Below are 19,533 nucleotides of genomic sequence, written 5' to 3' on the forward strand. Positions count from 1 at the left end.
TTATATCAAACATAAATATTTTTGATATAATAAATATAAACCAAAAAGATCTGACAAAATAGTTGGAAGATGAACTAAGTGGCATAAGGACATATACTAAATTATAAATAAAACAAACAGACTCTATTGGCGATCAAATTCAATATTATAAAATTTATTTAAATCAAAGTACTTAGATATTTGATGATTGAAAGTAAAATACACAGCCTTTGAAAAATTTAGATTGAGTATCTAATCAAGGCCAAAATTAATTAATTAAGATTGTAAGCGAAGAGGTCTTGTACTTGGAGGTCGGATTTCGTATTAACAAGAATTAACCTAACAATAGAAATAACCTAACAATAGATAAAAATTTAATGTCTGACAAATTATTTTCAAAATTATCACATTGAACACAGTTTTCTCAATAAAAAAAAACTCAGAAAAACTTTTATTGGAAGTCAAAATTAACTATACACTTAATTTAAAAAATAGCAAAATTTCAAACAAAAATTAGTATTTTCTTAAGAGTTTTTGGTCATTTTTTTATTTCTATAGTTTGTACTACTTTCCTTTTTAAATTTAAGAAAACTAGATCACCTATATAATTTAAACCATTGTTAAAGTTTGAATCAATACAAGTTGCTTAATTTTATTTTTTTAAATGCATAAAAATCTCAAACTAAATTTAGTATTTTATCTAAAGTTAATATAAATAACTTTTAAAAGTATTCCAAACTTTATATTTTAAGGTATCACAGCAATTATTAAATTAGAAGTTTCTTATTACACAAAAGTCTACATGTTATATATGATTTTTCTATTTTAATCAATTGTCGATGATTAAGTATTTGTTTAATTTCAAACGTAATTAATAAAAGTATTTTTTAAATCAACAGTAATTAAACTAATTTAATTTGATTTTTCAACAACTTTATATGCTTTCTAAAGTTCATTTTAACTTTTTTGAGTTTGATTTTTTTGACAATATTTTTAGTACCGCTTCAAAAGTATCTTTAATAAATATCGTTTTTTGTAATTTTAATATTTGATATGAGTATAAAAGCAGTATAACCTGACAAAGTGTAAAACCTAAAATTTAGTAACTAAATATATAATTTGTTTAAAATCATTAAATGTAATAAATCTTAAAGACTGACAAAATATTTTTTAAATTTAATCATATAAAGATTTTATTATGAATGTTGGCAACTATGTACTCAATTATAGTATGCATAACAAATAAATAAAAAACACTTTACTTTTTCTTGAGGTCTTTTAGTCTTTTTTAAGCTAAGCTAATTGCTAGTTTTTTTACTATAATATTGTTTCTAAGTTTATCACCAGTAAAAAAATCCTAAGTATTGATCTATTAAAAAACTACTTGAAACTTTGATATAAAATTACCAAGTTAATTATTTAAAAAAGGTTATAAACAAATAAAATTAATGTTGATTTAACAATTGCTATATAATAAAACATTACAAAAATTTATGCTTTTTTTATCTTCTAGAAGTTTAAAAAGTTATGTTTTAAATGTTTAGAAACGTAAGTTAGTTGAATTAATATTGATTCCGGATGTGATAAAGTTCAGTCGAATAAAATCGAATACGTTTAAACTTATAAATCAAATTAGTATGACATTTTTTTACTAAGTAAAACTTAAAAAAACAGAATATATATACAGAAATGTTTATTCGAATTAAATCAAAATTTTAGTTTAGTTTAGGGCAAATATATAATTATTTAATAAATATAAAAAACATGAAAACTTTACGCAGCTAAATTTTTTTATGAATTAATGATTTATTACTATCTCTTTTTTTTACTCATAAAAATTAAAGTCTCTCAAAAAAACGTGTATAAATTGACATTTGTTGAATATATTGAAAATATTATATTAAAAGTTTGTAAAGATGTTAAACATTAGATAAAAACTATGAATAAGTATAAGAATCAACTAAGATTTAAAAAAATATTTTTGCCTAAACTAAAAAGATTCAATTTATGTTTATTTCAACAGTTTTTGGTTATTTTTTCTTTTTGCTTTAAACTGTTTCTACCTTTTACTCAAAGTATAAACAACTTAACTATAGTTTTTCTGAGCATAGATTAAAGGGTTCAAACAATTAATTACTAAAAACTTTTTTCTAATGTTAATTACAGTTTAACAGCTAAAAACAACTTTGTTAAGGGCTTTAGAGTTATATAAACAACAAATAAATATACTTAGCTACTTATTATCGTGTTTTTTTGTTCTAAAATCTTAGTTTTAATACTAGTTTTAAAAAAGTTTTAGGCGTAAACTGTGCTTAATCTTTTTTTTTTTCTAAAATCAAGGCATAGTTATTACAATGGGAAAAGTAATTATAGATATTGAAGAACTAGAACGTGATTTAGAAGAGCTAAAAATAGTGCTAAATTTGGAAAGAATGAAATTGTCTAAAAGCGCTGGAGAGCTAATGGAATTTGTGAACCAGGGCGAAAAAGATGATTTTTTTGTAAACAGCAAAGACAAAGTAAACATGTTTAGAGACAGAAACGGTCCTTGCTCATTGCTTTAAGAAACTTAACACAAAATACATTTTCACAATACTGTATTGTTCTAGTAACAAGTATGGCAAACATAAAAGTTCTTAATTTAGTATTTTCGCATTAAAACTATCATTAAATTTACTATCATGTGTTAGGTTATTAATCTTCACAATATATTTTTAGATGGAATTTATATACATTTTTTTGTTTCTGATGCTTTTTATAAGTGTAATAAAAAAGTTTTCAAAAAGTTACCGATGTCAATATTTACAACATATTATCTTTTATGACCTTTTAACAAAGTTCGTAGATTATTTGTTTATTTGAATTCGCATTATTTAACTTAAAACTCATTATCAATAAAAAAATTAGTTTTTTACCTACTAAACGTTAAACCTTAAAAACAATCTGTATTACTAAATATAGCTCCATTAGGTTTTTTCGATTAACTTTAATATTAAGTTTGTAAAACTCGTTAACTATGAGCCGTTGTTGTTATTAAAAACTCCTTATACTTTTTTTAATATGTTTTATTGTTAGCAGCAAACAATTTGTAGGACTACCCAGCTAACATGTATTAAAAATAGTGTATCACTTGTATTTTATTATAAAATGTAAAAGAAAATTAAAAAATATTCACAAATACTTTTGATATTTATTTTTTATTTGTATTAAGAATTATAAAACAAAACCAGGCATTAGAAGTTTTTAATAGTTTACTACGGGATAAATTTATAAGAAAACGCCTATCGCAGGCTAATCTTATTAAAAGACTAAACTTTCGGGATGCAGTAATTTTATTAAAACTATGTTTAAAATTTCAAAGAGTACTTGATAAGCAAAACTTTACTAAAATGGTCTACATATAAAAGCTAATGTTTACTAACAAATAAATAAAGATCATATTTTTAAGTGATTATCAAAAAAATCGTATGTTTGGTAGTTTTGCACAATTTGTTTTCAAGCAAATAGTGCGGGCCAGCATTAGATATAGTTTATTTAATCAAGTACTCAACAATATACAAACGTATGTTTTAATTTTTCACTAATCATACATCTATTTATTTAATAAACCTTTAAAAAACTGAGAACTCAATCGATCAAAGATTATGAGATGTTACTGACTTTAATAACGCATTAGAATTTTTTAAGACATTTAGTATAGTTAAGAAACCGAAAAAGAACCAATTATAAAAAGGTTTTACTTGTTAACAAATAATTCGAGTTTGATAAATTAATCTAGTTAGTGTTTTAATTTAAATTAAATTTTTGATTTTATTAAAACTAAGCAGTTTAGTAAATTTATAAAATAACAAGCGTTAAACATACCAATGAAAAAAATAGGATTGAAAAACTAAATTAAAAACTTAATTAAAATTTAAATTTAACTGAAAATTTTACTTTACAAATTTTATAAAAAAATAATAATTTACAACGTTAGTTAAATAAACTTTTCTTTGACTTTTTGTAATAGTTATAAGACTTTGATAAAACGTAGAGCCAATTCAAAACTAAAAAGTAGCTGTAATAAAACACTGAAAAATATGTAATTACAACATGTTTAATGAAAAACTGAGAATATATTCAAACGATTCTGACTTGAAACGATCTGTAAAATTTAAACAGTAAAAATCACAACAAAACTTAGATGCGTTTTGTTTGTTAAAAATTATGATAATACTACTACTTTTAAAAAAATTATTAAAAAATTTACGCAATATTTCAAAAATAATTGGTTTAATATTTTCTTTTTTATAATGCATTATTTAAAAAAAATATACTTTTTGATTTTATAAAAAAGTAGACTAACATGTTATAAGATGTAAAAAAATTAAAAAATAAAGACTAACTCCATAAAATCGGGAGATTTCTTTAACATGTGTTCAAACTCCGATTCTCCGAGTTTGTTGTCCTTATCCAAGTCCGCTTCTTCCATTATCTTAAACAAAAGAAACTAAAATAATATAGTTTACAACTTATTTATCGGTAAAAACTAAAGAACTAAATAAATAATTTTTAACTTTGAAATTGAAAAATTCACAAGATTTGTTTCAGAACATGTTCATAATAATCTTTGCTTTTAAATTATAAATTAAAAGTTATTTAAAGTTGTATTACAGGCAACTAAGGAAAAAATAAAACTAGCTATGTTATGGAGTATAACTATTAGTATAAAAATATTGACATAGTTACGCAGCATTTTTGAGCTTCTTTGTAAAATTTTCTTAAACTTAAATATGGCTAAGAGGCATTTAAACCTCGATGTACAGTAGAAGAGACTTTTGCTTTTAATACTGACCATACCAAAAAGTATATTAGATTCAAAATGGTTAATGCAAAAGGCCACATATATTTAATTGAAAATCTACAGAAATTTTTTCTTTTACCAACCCTAAGTTTTTGTTCAGCTCTTAAATACTACTTCATCTTGTAGGAAGGTAAGCGGCTTTTATTTGAAATGTAGTTTCATCGGTAAAAGTTTAAACTAAAATAGTATTAATGTAGAGATCTGTGTTGAATTTTACCTCTGTTCAACTAAAATAAAAACTGGCTTCAAAGATTACGAGACTACAGTTCACAATATTAGTGAGAACTGATTTTGTAGGCGGTAGACTATTCTTAGGGGCTCATTAGTTACTGCTGAACAAGTTGCGTACACTATTTCAAACTATTTGTTAACAAAGCTCCAATTGTGTGGAGTTATTAGTAAATAATCGATATCTCTTTTTACCGTGTCACTCATGAAATCTTAAAGAAGAATATTTGATCAATTAAGCATTTTTGATTTGTGACAGTAGTTAGGTATAATATCTTTCTCATTTTTAGACGAAGTTAGTTCAGGTAATTTTAGATTTTTATTTAACTGACATCACACTCATATATTATCTTTATTCATTTGCTTCGCAGATCATTTCGGAGTTCTCTTTACTCTTTTTGAATCAGCTTCATTTTTCTTTTTGATTGAGAAGTATGTAGTCTTTCACTCCCAGGACGGTCTTAATATGTCCTAAGTCCTATTATAGCGTGGTAAACTGTCAATTTAGCCCCCGTTTAAAGCTTAATAATTTCTGAACTTATCCTTCTAGTGCAGGGGTCGGCAGCCTTTTGTAGCTCACGGGCCAACTTTCCCAGGAAAATTAATTATTAAAGATCAAAAATAGGATAAATCAAGCAACAGTAGAGCACTAGTAATTAGTATTTATTGAATTAAAAGCGTAACTGTAAGTTTTTATAACAAAATATTCAAATTAATTGTTTTAAAACTGTAAGTTTTTGGCTGAAAAGGAACTCGCGGGCCGTAGATTTTGATTTTGAGGGCCACATTTGGCCCGCGCGAGCCGCAGTTTGCCGACCATTATTCAAGTGCAATGAGACTTAAATATTGCCTCTGTTTTACTTATTTAAAAAAGGTTTAGTAAATACTGTTTTTAAAATTTTTTTAAGTTGTTACAAACAGTTGCACAAGATACTTCTTTTATTTGAAAAATTATTTATTCTAAATCAAGAAGAAATCTAAGGACCTTTAATTTCGATGTAAAATATACATAAAATATGCTAACAATAAACCAAAAATTAGATACATTACAAAAAAGCTAAAAACAGAATATAACGATCAATTAGTTTTATGGTCTGTAAACTCATAAACTATTTCCTACGCACTTATTATTACCTCTATAAAGCAAAAAAACATATACTGATTTAATTAAAGGTAAGGTTATCTTTTAACCAAAAACTTTTAAATTTGTAGTTTTGTTTATCTCTTAAACTTTAGAAGAGCCTGTAACTTTTTAACTGATTTTTTTTAATCTATTATTTACATATAAATTAAGTATATCAATTATGAAAAAACCGATTTTATTATGTGAATTATTTCCTCCTTTTTTAAATTTTCGTTGTCATTTTTGGCAATAGAAGTTATAATCCATCTTAAATCATCACCTCCAACGAAATCATCTCCATCAAAGTCTGTTTAATTTTTTACTATTTTAAATAAAATTATGAATAAAGCTAAGTATTTTACTTTTATAGTTTAATTTATCGTTTTTCAATATAAAATATCTATGAAATATAAATATGTTTAAAGATGTATACATCAAAACTGTCATTATTTCAAAAATGTAAAGATGTATTAAAACAAATAACAATAAATTAATTAAACAATTTTTTAAAATAACTAAAAAATTGTCATTTAAATGTTTTGTTTTCAAGTTTAACAAAAAACAAGTACTAATATATTTTTGTTGTACCGAAAATGCGAAAAGCGTAATAAGCTTTAAGAGAAAAGGGAGCTTTAATCGAAAGTACATTCATTAAGTCGAGAAAATCTTCGAATCCCAATGATCTTTCTGCACTATGTTCGTTGTTTGAAAATATGTCAATAAGGCGATGCAGGAAAGGGTTTTGCTAAAATGTTTTTTTTGTTTTTAATTACTTTACAATGTTTTTTATCCTAAATGAAAAAACCGTGTAAGTTAATGCTTACTAAGTTAAATTAGAATTCTTTTTTAAAGTTTTTTTAAAACTTGTACAGTATCAATCCAATAGTTTTACATTTTACACATTGAGCTTTTTATAAAATTACAATTTACACGAATTACAATTTTACTAATTAACGTTTATAACGAACTAAAACGAAATTAAACACTGAAGTAATTTATTTAAAAAAGAATTAGTACGTATTTTACCTTTTAAAAGTAATAAGGATTGAATTAGAAACACTGAAAGCTATAAAATCATTAGCTTTAATTTAAAAAACTAATACATGTTTTTGACAGAAACGTTTCTAAAACTATGAAAGTTAAAATAATAAATTTATAGTTAAGAAAGCTATGATTTTAAATCACAGTAAAAACGTAGCTAAAACAACATCAATAAAATGAAGCATTAAGCCATCTTATAGGTCTTATAAAAAAATATGTCTAAAATAAAATTCCACTATAATTTTAAATTTTTTTAAGTAAATTAACAACCAGATAAATTAATATTTTACTTATCTTTCAATACATAGTTTTAAAATTCTTTTAAAGTGGTAAACCTTTGTTTTCTTAATAAACATTTAGACAGTTTTCAAAATTTAGAAACTTATTGTTTTTAATTGTTAATTCTATAAAAAATTTAAATTTTTTTCTATCAAACTCTTTTTTAATAGAATGTTTTTTATCTTTTATATATTTTAGTTTGCTTCGACATAAGTTGTAAACTAAAATAATTGTTTTTATAATTTAAAAAGTTATAAGTAAAACATTTAAATTGTTTTATAAAACTCAAATGTTAAACATAAGTTTAATTCGTAGGGACACCAGTCTGTGTTTAAAGTTTTTGTTCTAATCTACTGATGCTCTAATAGTCTAATACAATGGTATGGAAATATTTTTAAACTGGACAAGACGTTAAAATCTATTAAAATGCATTATTTTTTGTTTGTTTTCCAATAAATACCCTCAGTAAATTAGTTGAATATGTAGTTACAGTTACTCTATCTACCATAACTATAGTCTACTCTTTTTGATAACTTAAAATAAAGTAAAATGCGTTTTAAACAAAAACACAGCTATTAAACAAGTTCAGGATAAGTTGAATACGTTAACTTAAAAGTTACATAAAACTATTACAACATAAAAATAAATCAATTTACTGACTGATAAAGATAAGTGTATTTTATAGCTCAGTTTAGAAGTTAAGTTAAACAATTCTACAAAAAAAAACTTGTTATAGTTTCAAATAACAAAAACTAACTTATTTAATATATAGTTTGAAAAAAAAAGTAGAAACAAAGGTTTCAATAAACTGAAAAGTATTTTTCCGTAATGTTTTTTTTATTTTGAATAAAAAGATATTTTTTATATAAAACAATTTGTAAAAAAAAGTACTATTTTATTTATAAATTTTCTTGTTTTAATAAAGTTTAGTATAAAGTGTTCAATGGTTTGTGTTCAAAGTGGAGCGAATTATATTTATTGTCAATTAAAGAAAAAGTTTAAAACTATTTCACATATTCAGAAATGTGTGTAAAGTGACCTCTTAGGAATCTACACATATTTTGTCCACAGCAAAAGTGTGTAACTAAACGAAAGATAGCAAATATATCTACTTTGTTGTTGTACTGTTGGTGTACTATATTTTATTAACAAAGACTTTTTGTACAATCGTAAATAGCTTTTAAATTTATTTTTTCTATTTTCTTGTTTTTGCAGTGTGAGGTCACGATTTGCCTTAGTTTAAAACACCTTAATCAATTGTGTTTGTTACCAAATAAAGGTAAATTTAATAATTCGTTTAAACTTCTAAAACTTTTAGTTAAGTCTATACGCTTACTATAAGTTATAACGCAATGTAACTTACTACTAACTCACTTAAATTAAAATGAGGGCTTTATTTTATCTTAACTAAAACATAGTGAATTGTTTTTCGCTTAGAAATATATAACAATTCACTTAAAATTATAAAATAGAACTTAGGTAAAAAAGATCGTTTTTATTATTAAATGCGTTGATTAAAACTAATTAAAAAATATATTCAGAATGAATAGCTGTACAATCTGTACATACAAGCTTAAATTATCCTAAAAAAGTACATAACTTATATGAAATTAATTTCTTGTAGTTTATAGATAGATTTAGCTGATTTTGCACCAAATTTACAAAATTAAAGATTTCTAAAATGTTTGTTTTTTTTCTTGAGAATTCTAAAGTGCGTAACAAAACGAGAGTACGTAACCAAACGAGTGCGTAAATTTGCAAGAGGTGACTGTATTTTAAAACTTGAATCATAATTTAAAAATATATATATTATACGAAGTTTTCATAAACTAATTCATTAGTTGTCTAGCACGAAACTTAGTTGTGGAAGTACTTTGATAAAAACGTAGAAATGGTTAAACTTTAAGGCTGGTCGTGTAAAACTTTTCTAAAAAAATAAGTCATTATTCTCACTTGAAACTCAGATAATTCTTTTAGCTGTGATTCATCAACTTGTATTGTACCAATATTTTCATGTGTTATACTTTTGTCTAAACTGCAAAACTTCTTAAAGAGACTGCAATTATAAAAAACATAATTTACAATTTTTTCTTTGTTAAAATGACTAGGATAGTTGTATACTCATATCAAACTTATGCTCACGTTTTTAAAATAAATCTAAAAACATTTAATTTTTATTGACTCAAACAATGTACCTTTTTTATATACATTTATTACTATAAGCAATAACAAAAGTTAATTTTTACTAAATAACTTTATTTCTTGCTTATCTTATTTAATATAAAGTACTTGTTGTCATTTTTTAATGAGATAAATGAATTATCTTTTATTAATTTGTCTTCTTTAACTAATACAATGTCTTTGAATGTTAAAATAGTATAATAAAGCTCAATTGTACTTTTTATATACTCCGTAATGGAAATAAATAAGAAATTAATTTTTATATTCCAATTATCCTAAAATAGTTGTTTTATTAATTTTTTACCAAGCAATAGTATTCTGGATATTTTTAATTGTACTATTCAAAACATAAATTTAAGTTTTTTTTAACAAAAAATCCTAGTGAAACAAGTTCCACATGTTAAAGCGCTTTACTGCTTTTACAAACATAAAGAATAAGTTATCTAACTTTATAACACATATTAAATAACTGGCATAATGTTCATATATATTGTGACGTAATTATTAAATATATTTTGTTCAATCATTAACAAAGGTAAATAAATTTGAATCAGTTATTCTGACCATTCAAGTAAGTGGTTTATATTATGATTTGTTTTGTTGTGTATTTTAGTTTGTTTTACTTTATTTAGGGTTGCCACTTTACCTGGAAACCTGGAAAAACCTTAAAAAACCTGGAATTCGACAATTTAGGCAAAAATAACCTAGAAAAACCTTGAATTCGAGAACTTTTGAAAAAAACCTGGAAAAACCTGGAATTTTTAATAATTTTAACATTTTCGGTACTATAATTTCAATTTGACACAAAAAATCTAACATATAAACAAGATTTTTTTGTCATCAGCAAAAATTTTTTTATTAAAAAACACATTTAAAGTAACTTTACAGCATCTTTTAAATGTTTTTGTACTATATAACACAGTTTCTTTTATAGAAATTAACTTAAAACTAAAAATAGACCTAAAAATGTTTACTTTTAAAAACCTGGAAGAAATTTGGAAAACCTGGAAAAACTTTAGAAAAAACAAATGGCAACCCTGTTTATTTAGACTTAATAATTACAAATTTTATCAAGTTTTATAACAGTCGGATTTAACATTAAGTATTTTACCTATTATTAACTGTTAACCTCTAAAATCTGTATAAGTTATTTTTATGAAAACATGTATACACCTACTTCAGCTTTTATTCTTTCACTACAGTAATTATTTTTTTACAGAAGCCAGTTGAAGTGTGTTGATTCGTTAACACACAGAAACATGTGTTGCTACAGTAAAGGAATATTACTGTATAATTTGTTTTTATTTTTAATTTAGTTATTTTGAAAGGGATCAACATCTTCAACTACTATTTTTAAATAAATTTATAGTTTGAAACAACAAACAAAACTAACATACTTATTTCTTTCCTTGTAAAATATGTAAGCTCTACATATTCATCAACTAAATCTTTATCTAATTTACTGCTATTTCCTCCCATCTTTAAGAAATAAATTTGTTTGCGTTAGTAAAGACAGAGTTGAAAATAAGTAAATGTTTAATAAGTAAATGTTTGATATGTTAAACTTATAATACAAAATTCCAGCATAAGTTTAAAACTTAGTAATTGTGCTTAATTTTTAAAATTCAAACTTATTATATTTATAAATAGTTTTAAAAAAGTATGCATTACAATTTATTTTAAATTTTTAGCGAGTCAACTTTACTCATTTTAGTGAAAGAAACTTATTGTATTGCAATGAAATGATGTAAAACAGTATACTATTTATTTAAATGACTAATCAAACTTATTTTGACAGAATTTGTTTACAACTTAAGGAAATTTAACAAGTTAGTAAGAACTTTCTTTTAATTGCATACAAAAGTTTTTTAAATTGTGTTCTGTGCTAAAATCATAGTGTTTTAACACATTTTCCCCTTACCAGCTTAAAAATTTGCTAAACAAACTTAAATGCATTAAGTACTTTTAGAAAACAAAATTGTTTGGACAAAAGCACTTTAATAAAATATTTTAAAAGCTTTTTAGCCTGTTCATCAAAAAATGTTTTAGGCTGAGTTTAAAAGTATATTTTATATATATAAATACTTATATTAGCATCTTAAGATAGTATTTAATGTTTTTAAAGAAATTTAAACTAAATCGATTCTTCTTACTATTTTTAACTTAGTTATGTAAACGAGAATAATTCGATTTATTTAAAGTATCCTTCTTTGTTTTAGTAAAGTTTTAATTTTTAACTTAAATGAATATATACATTTAAATGTTAGTCTTGATATAAAATGATTACTTATTGTTTTATAAAACTATATAAGTTTTTATTCACTTCTATATCATTACAATTGTATAAGAAACGCATTAATAAAAGTTTACGAAATATTTAAAAAATAAAACATTACAAATAAATGTAATATTGAAATACATGTACAACAAGATATTCAGTCATATAAGTATATACATTATTTGTAATTAATACTATGTTGATGTATCTAACCGTTTAAATATAGTACTTAAATATTAAGCCTGATTATCACATAACACTATTTTTTAAATCAAAATATATAAGCTAATGTATCAAATGAAAAATGCATGCTATGTTTTGGAAATACTTTACTGTATTAGAAAGAAATCTTTCTTTAAAGTTTTATCTTTAGATTATACTACAACTACCAAATTAATCGTTTACGTAGTATTTACAGAATAAATAACTGCAAATTAAAATGTTTATTTTTCCAACTTCTATTTTTTCATTTTTAAGCTGATTTATAAAGTATAAGCTAACTCCTTTTTTTTAAATCTCGTGGTACACAATAGGGAACAAACACAACAATGAACATGGCATTTTTTTTTTGTTTGCACACAATTTTCTCATACTATTGGTCACCTTTTTTAAATATGATTTTATTTGAATGAAGTAAATTCATTCGCTTTTTATTTATCTACGTTTGATTGTTAAGCAAAAAGAAAACACTTATTTATTTTAACACTGAAGTTCTACGTTTTATTTTTTATAGAAAGTAAACTTTTAAACATTTAATGTTAAGATGGCTTAGTAAAAAAAGTAGATTTAGTTCATACTCATAGCAATATTATTTGATTTATTATGATTTATACCTTAAATTTAAAACTTTCTTAGGAGTTTATAAACATTTCAAAGCGGTAAAAGTTAAACAAAGTTAGTTTAAACATTATATGTATCTAACTGAAGTAATTAAAATACCGACTTTATAATTTTTTAATACTTTTTGTAATACTAGTTTTAAAAAACTGTAGATTTGTTATTAATTACATTTGTAACTACTAATAAAATACAAAAAAAAAACATTAGGAACAGATAAACATTTTTTGGGTTATAACTATTTGTTATCAAATTATTTGTTAAGTGATACATAGGGAAGAAGAATTTAGTTAATTATTAACAATTTTGTAGACATCTAGTGTTGTTTATGTATTTTTGTATATACATAAACTAAGACAAAACTTAATTACTTTTTTATCAAACATATTTTTTTCTTACCAACAAAATGTTAATTTAATTTACTCTAAAATACATAAACAACATAAGATACTTTAGAGATCCATAATATATGCAGCAGTAGTAAATTTTTATTTATTACTTAAGCAAAAAAAAAAATTAATCTAAAATTTAGATTAGACATCTATTAAAAAACAATCAGTGGTTTAATTAAAAGTATTAACCTTGATTGATGTAAAATTGGGTCAAACATCTTAAACCAATTATTCTTAAAATAATTTCTAAAACTACTATCTTTTTAGCATATAACTAGAAAAAAAGCAACTAACAAGATTATTTTTTATATCTTATATTTCTACTGTATTTAGTAAACTATTAGATATTTAATTTTCTGATACTACAAAAAAATAATAAGTAAAATTTTGTTGCTTAAAACAAAATGTGTAATGAATAACTTATAAAGGTACACATGATCTTAGTATTCTTTTAAAACTAAATAGAAATGTTTTCGTAAACAAAAACAAACATAAAAGCTTAGAGCTTATAGTACAACAAATATCTACAATACTAGCATTAGTTCCGGTAGAGCTTTGACCTCTTGAATGCTATTTACAAAATAATCTTTCATATAGTTTTGAAAACTTTCTTACAGTTATTTTGTTAACTTAGTCAAATAAAAATTATCTCTACAAGAATGTAATTCTTAAGACAAAGCTTTTGTCGATTTAATTATAGTTTCCTCAGTTACTTTAATGAATTTATAGCTAAATATTGTGTTAATCGTTTTAATTTTGTTATCATCATAGATAATTTTGTTTACTTACAAGCACTTAGTAATGTTTTAGTATTTTACTTCAAACACAGCAAATAATATCTAATTTGTTTTTATGTTCGTTTAGTTTCTATTATTTTTTAACTAAATTTAATAAAAAACTATAATCATAAAAAATTAAAGGTAATGTTAGTAAAAATTTGGAAAATAAATTTTCTAATTAAGCAGGTATTAATTTTAATTTAAAATTTTTTATTTAATGTAATTATAGAACTTAGATTTTAGTGCTTTCTTTTAAAGAAACTTTCGAAAAACTTTTCTGCAAGCAATATATATATATATATGTTCACAAAAGCGACAATAGTTAAAATTCATCAATATTTAACAATAAAACTCAAGTATCTCTTAATCGAAACCTGAAATACTTTAGTAACAAACTTTAAACTTTAGTTGTTTAACATTTGTTTTGTTACAGTTTATGTACTATTCATTAACTTTAAAGCGTGAGTACTTTAAAAAAAAATTATGCCTTACATTTAATTTTACCGTAATAACTACTACAGTTGTTCAACACAACAAAAATACAATTTTACTTAGTTAATATTTTTTAGTAACATAATCCTAGTTAATGTTTTTTTTTTAATTTAGTGCTCAATACAGTTTTTTTTTCTTATTTACAAAAAAAATCTTGCCGTTTGTACTTTCACTGTTTGCTTTGATATATGCATGAATATTTAAAGTCTTACACTGTAACTAAACGCTATCAAACTTTAATGCCATAACTCAAAAAGTTTCGCTTTTACAAATTTTTGTCTAGTGTTTTTCTAGTTTTGTCAACAAAAATTATTTAAAAAAAGAACTTTAAAATAAAGCTAATTTCTTTTTAATTACTGCTTTAGAAACAACTTTTAGACTATGTCGTCCGCTATAGTATTAAAACAGTAGTAGATTTTTAATGCTTCATTACTCAGCATTCTTTTTTTTTTCAAGTCATCAGTTGTTTAAACAGTTTAAATGTCAAAAAAATTTATTTAAAGTAATTTTTTGTGTTTTAAAATAACTATTTGTAACTATATAAACAAAAATCATTTGTTTTATCAGAAAATTTTGATATTGATTTACAGCAAATTTCGTTCTCTTTTCTAAAATACTAAGCAAATAATGTTGATAATCGTTACTTTCAGAATTAATTTAAAGTCGCTATTATCTTTTTCGACTCACAACTTTACACCAACTTACCTTATCATTAGTTTTCTCTTAGTGTGATTTTTTTTTCTAATTAATGGTTTTAATCTTATACCAAGTAAACATGCAGTATGATACGATATTACAGTAGCATAATACGAAAGAGTATATTTTTTTACAAAAAACTATATTTTAAGTGAGTTGCAAACAACAAATTTATACTTAAAAACGATTAAAAGCCGTATCCAAATAACGTTAAACGAAAATTTTTGTTTTGCAGTAAAACATTTACTTAATTACCATGGAAGAGTTGAATCTGAATTAAAGGTTTATTTAGGTGGTTCTTTAATAACTTTCGGTTTTAAGACGTGTTTCATAATCTTCGATCATATTTATATCTTGTAATATTTTTATTAATTAGTATAAATAACACTATTTTTAATGAAAATAGTTTATGTTGTATTAATCATTATTAAGTTGTATCTTGCATTCTGTTTTTATTTTTAGATTTACTTACTATTTGTTGTTTTTGCCTAACACTTTACAGTTATCGAAAATATTTCGCCTATTCCTTTAAATTCCAACGTTTAGTGTTAGCTTACTTTTATGTTTTAACTGAATAAATACTCAAGTATATTCATTTATTAAAGATATTAATAATAACAGAAAAAAGTATTGTTTTTTTGGTGAAACTATCTAAATTTGAAATTTTTCGAATGTAGTTTAATCTCGTCGAGGTTTTTAGTAACCATATGTATTGGTTTTGTTGGAATTTTTAGGTCTTAATGAAAACTTAAGTCTTAAGTCGTACTCAACTTACACTTTGTAAAAGTTTACTTAATAATAACTTATAAGAGGTAAAGTCTAACTTCCACAGAAGATGGTATTACAACAATTAATAGTGAAATGTTACCGATAATTAAGCGTATTTTGTTAATAGTATTTAAAACTAGTTCTTCTTTCGAACCGAAGATGTGTTTAATATTTATTATATATTTTTTAATATTGAAAGAAACGATTAGAGTATTAATGAATTCAAACTTTATAGTTTGTATATGAAATTGAACCGTTACCTTATTTTGTAACAAGCCTATCCTAGTAAGTTGCATATATTTTTTCTAGCTTTTCTCTATTAACAAATAGATTAACTATGAGGAGCTTGTTTTTCTCGTTAACGTATTTACTTGATAAAAACCTCAATTTAAAAAAAAATAAATTATCTTTACTCTACTATTGTTTAATTTTTAACAAGAAATTTTTTTTACAAAAACAAATATTTTTTTATTCCTTAGGTTTGAGAGATGATACCAGATACTGTCTTCAGTATATTTATCTTTCTACTTCATTATAAATACATGTTTTGTTACTCTTTATTAGTTTGAAAACCTTTAAAGAATATTTTTTTTAAGTTTTAGAATGCATAACTTGTAGATGAAGGAGGAGAGTAGTAATGTACAGGTAACGTTAGGATAAATTTGAGATTGTTTTTTGACAAACTTTATTTTATTACACACACAAACATTTCATTAATTATTTTTAATAAACAACTTTGGTATGAATTGATTTATACATTTAAAATTTTACAATCAAATGATAATCTAATTATAAATTTAAATAATCTTTATTTTTCAAGTATTAATTCTTTGTAACTTAAAACACTACTTATAATAAGTTAAAAAGTTAAAATTGAAAACATTAAAACTAATATAGTTTAGATACGCATAATTTTGTACCTAAAATATCTCCAATAATAAATACATATCAAGGAAGACAAAACTAAGACGCTTATTTCTTTGGGACTTTTGGAGGATTCGGAGTAGTACTTTTTTTATCAACAGCACTTTTACTTACAGAATTATCTTCACTGTTCCCCATATTAGGCTTTTCGTTGCTTTTCAAAGGTACAGTTGGAGTTGATGCCTTTTTTGTTTCTTTTTTAGTTTCAGGAATTTTTGTTCTTTTTTTGCCGTGTATTTGAGTATGAAGCCAATCGGCTATAGCCTTTATCTCTGTCGATAATTCACTTTGTACTTGACTAGAATCATTTTCACCTTTAAGTGTAGAAGAATGTTTATTTAGTGTGTCAGCAAAAAGATTCCATTGATCTTTCAAAAACAATAATACTTCCTTTCTTTTAGGTTTGTCAGTTTTTGCTCCTTTAACATCGCTACTATTGTTTGAGCTGTTTTTACTGCAATTTTTTTTAACGTGCTTCAACTCTGACTCGATATCAGACTTTGGAGTCAATGGACCAGGATTGCAGTTTTCCATCGATTTTCCTAGTAACATGTTTGCAAGGTTAGGACCATATATAACAAGAGCCATAAAAAGCATCAGAGCTTTCTTTGCGCGACTACCGAACAGAATTTTACCTCCGTTCGACAAGGCTTTCACAAACCGTTTCCAAAGGAGGCGAACAAGACTGAAATGTTTATTTTACTATTTAGAATAAAATAATTTATTTACTCAATTATTGCTGTAAATTTAACAATACTTCAGCAAAATTTCTGTCTTAATGTTTTATAAAAATGTTAAAATAGGCTTTTTAGAAATATTTCATAAAAAAAATATACTTAAAACTTTTATTTTGATAATTATAAAATCACCCGAAAAAAGATTTTCTCTTAAAGTTGTGTCTCACAATTGTAAAGCTGTTGATAACTGCAAAAAACGTTTCTAGTATCCAGTAAAACGTCTGATTAACTTTTTCACAAAAGCTAGCTACCTGTAATTAATTTAATGGTTAGCTTTATAAGATTTAACAAGTGTGATAAACGTTTATTTCATACAGAAGAAAATAAGCAGTTTTTTATTCTTTTAATAAGTTAACAACTAAGCTTACATCGTTTAAAAAATGTACTAGGCTCTCGAATGTTTCAAACATAAGCTTGAACTTATTAGCTGAAGCTTCAATAAATTTACTATTTTCACCGTAAATTTTCCCCTTATCTGCAATATTGGAGGTTATCAATTCTTTCAAACTTAAATATATTACTAATTTTTAGCTTTAAATATGGTAAAGAAAGAAGTGTAGCTGGTCTTTAATATTCATTTAAGTTTTTTCTTTACTTGATAACTAATATATATTACCATTTTAAAATTACTTTATGTTTAAAATAAAAACTAGTGTTGTTGCAAAAAAAGTATTTTCTACGTTTTCGTGATTTTAATATCTAAACAGCTTAAATAAATAAACTATACTTAAGTTTATGAGTTATAATGCTTTCTTTTTCAAAACTTTACTAAAACTACAGTAGTTTATAGTTGGAGGTATCCACTAACCTTTGTTAAAGCAGCGAGCCTGTAAAATATTTTGTTTTAAAAAACTTTGTTAGGTTTAATCAATAAAACTAACTTAAGTATAACAAGTTTCAGGTTTCTTAAATAAGAAACTTCTTTACAAAAAGTTTTAGGTAACATAAGTAACTATATCTTGCTTTTGAATAAAATACAAGTAAAGTTTACTAATTTAAGAAAAGTTCAATTTATTTAGTACATCAAGTTGAAACTTACCATTAATTCAGAATAACTTCGAGGAGCAACCTGTTAAAAAAAATTAAGCTGTTAAATTATTCAAAAAAAAACTAGATCTATCCTTTATACTACAACACTAAAATCTGATCATTTATGTTATTTGAGAAACTTTATGTCGAATTAATAGTAACATAAAAGTTATTTTTTTAATAAAACCTTCTTTTTTTTGCAAATTTCACAGTTAAAATAGTAATATAATTTATGCATATTTTTTTTTACTAGTTTAGCTAAATATTTATTTCAAGTACATACGATGATAATAAATAAATTTACCACAAACAATTTTCGCGCAAGACTTATTATAAAAAAAAACTTAATGGGTCGCATTATTCTTAAAAATTTCCCATTGAAAAATAAAAACAGTTTACAGTAAAACTTTAATAAATTAACTATTTGACAAGCACTATTTTGTAGAATTACAGAATTCAAAAAATAAAGAGGTCCGAACACAAAATAAACATTTTTTCTTTTAAGTTGAAACTTATATTTTTTTATATAAGTACTATAATAAGTTTTAAAGCTCATTTCAAAGTATTCTTTATTAAAAAACTAAATTTTATATGTTTGAACAACTTACATTCCAGCTTAAAATATTTACGGTCTAAAGCAGGGGTTGGCGAATTGCGGGCTACATGCAGTTTATAAAAGGTAAAAGTGCGGCCCACGAACATATGTTACTTTAAAATTATTGAGGCCAATAAAAGGTACAATCTGCAGCCTGCAAGCACATATATGTGGCCCACAAAAAATCTTAAAACTTACACAAGAAATTCTGAGGTTGGAAGTCAACAGCTAAAAGCAGAAAGAAAGTCTCAGATTAGTTTGAATGGAAATTCGATACTTACACTAGATAATAGGTCTATCTAAATAAAAAGTTCTGTAGAGACAAAAATTAC

The 19,533-nt window shown here is 23.7% G+C and overlaps 1 protein-coding gene across 2 annotated transcripts; it reads right to left on the reverse strand.

Moving 5' to 3' along the window:
• Positions 1-3,213: 3,213 nt before the first annotated feature.
• LOC145834306 (calcium and integrin-binding protein 1-like) lies at positions 3,214-13,434 on the reverse strand. Of its 2 annotated transcripts, none has more exons than XM_082941704.1 (7): positions 13,371-13,434; positions 11,068-11,153; positions 9,447-9,549; positions 6,762-6,918; positions 6,365-6,480; positions 4,365-4,453; positions 3,214-4,123 (listed from the first exon to the last, which is right to left on the reverse strand). In XM_082941704.1, the coding sequence occupies exons 2-7, from the start codon at positions 11,151-11,153 to the stop codon at positions 4,099-4,101; spliced, it is 576 nt and encodes a 191-aa protein (XP_082797830.1). In that variant the 5' UTR covers positions 13,371-13,434; the 3' UTR covers positions 3,214-4,098. The 2 variants fall into 2 exon arrangements, with proteins under 2 accessions (XP_082797830.1, XP_082797831.1); XM_082941705.1 differs by lacking the exon at positions 13,371-13,434 and adding an exon at positions 12,369-12,388.
• Between the last annotated feature and the right edge of the window lie 6,099 nt (positions 13,435-19,533).

This window comes from Thalia democratica, chromosome 4 (assembly GCF_965202585.1).
Source record: "Thalia democratica chromosome 4, ktThaDemo2.hap1.1, whole genome shotgun sequence".
NCBI lineage: Eukaryota > Metazoa > Chordata > Thaliacea > Salpida > Salpidae > Thalia > Thalia democratica.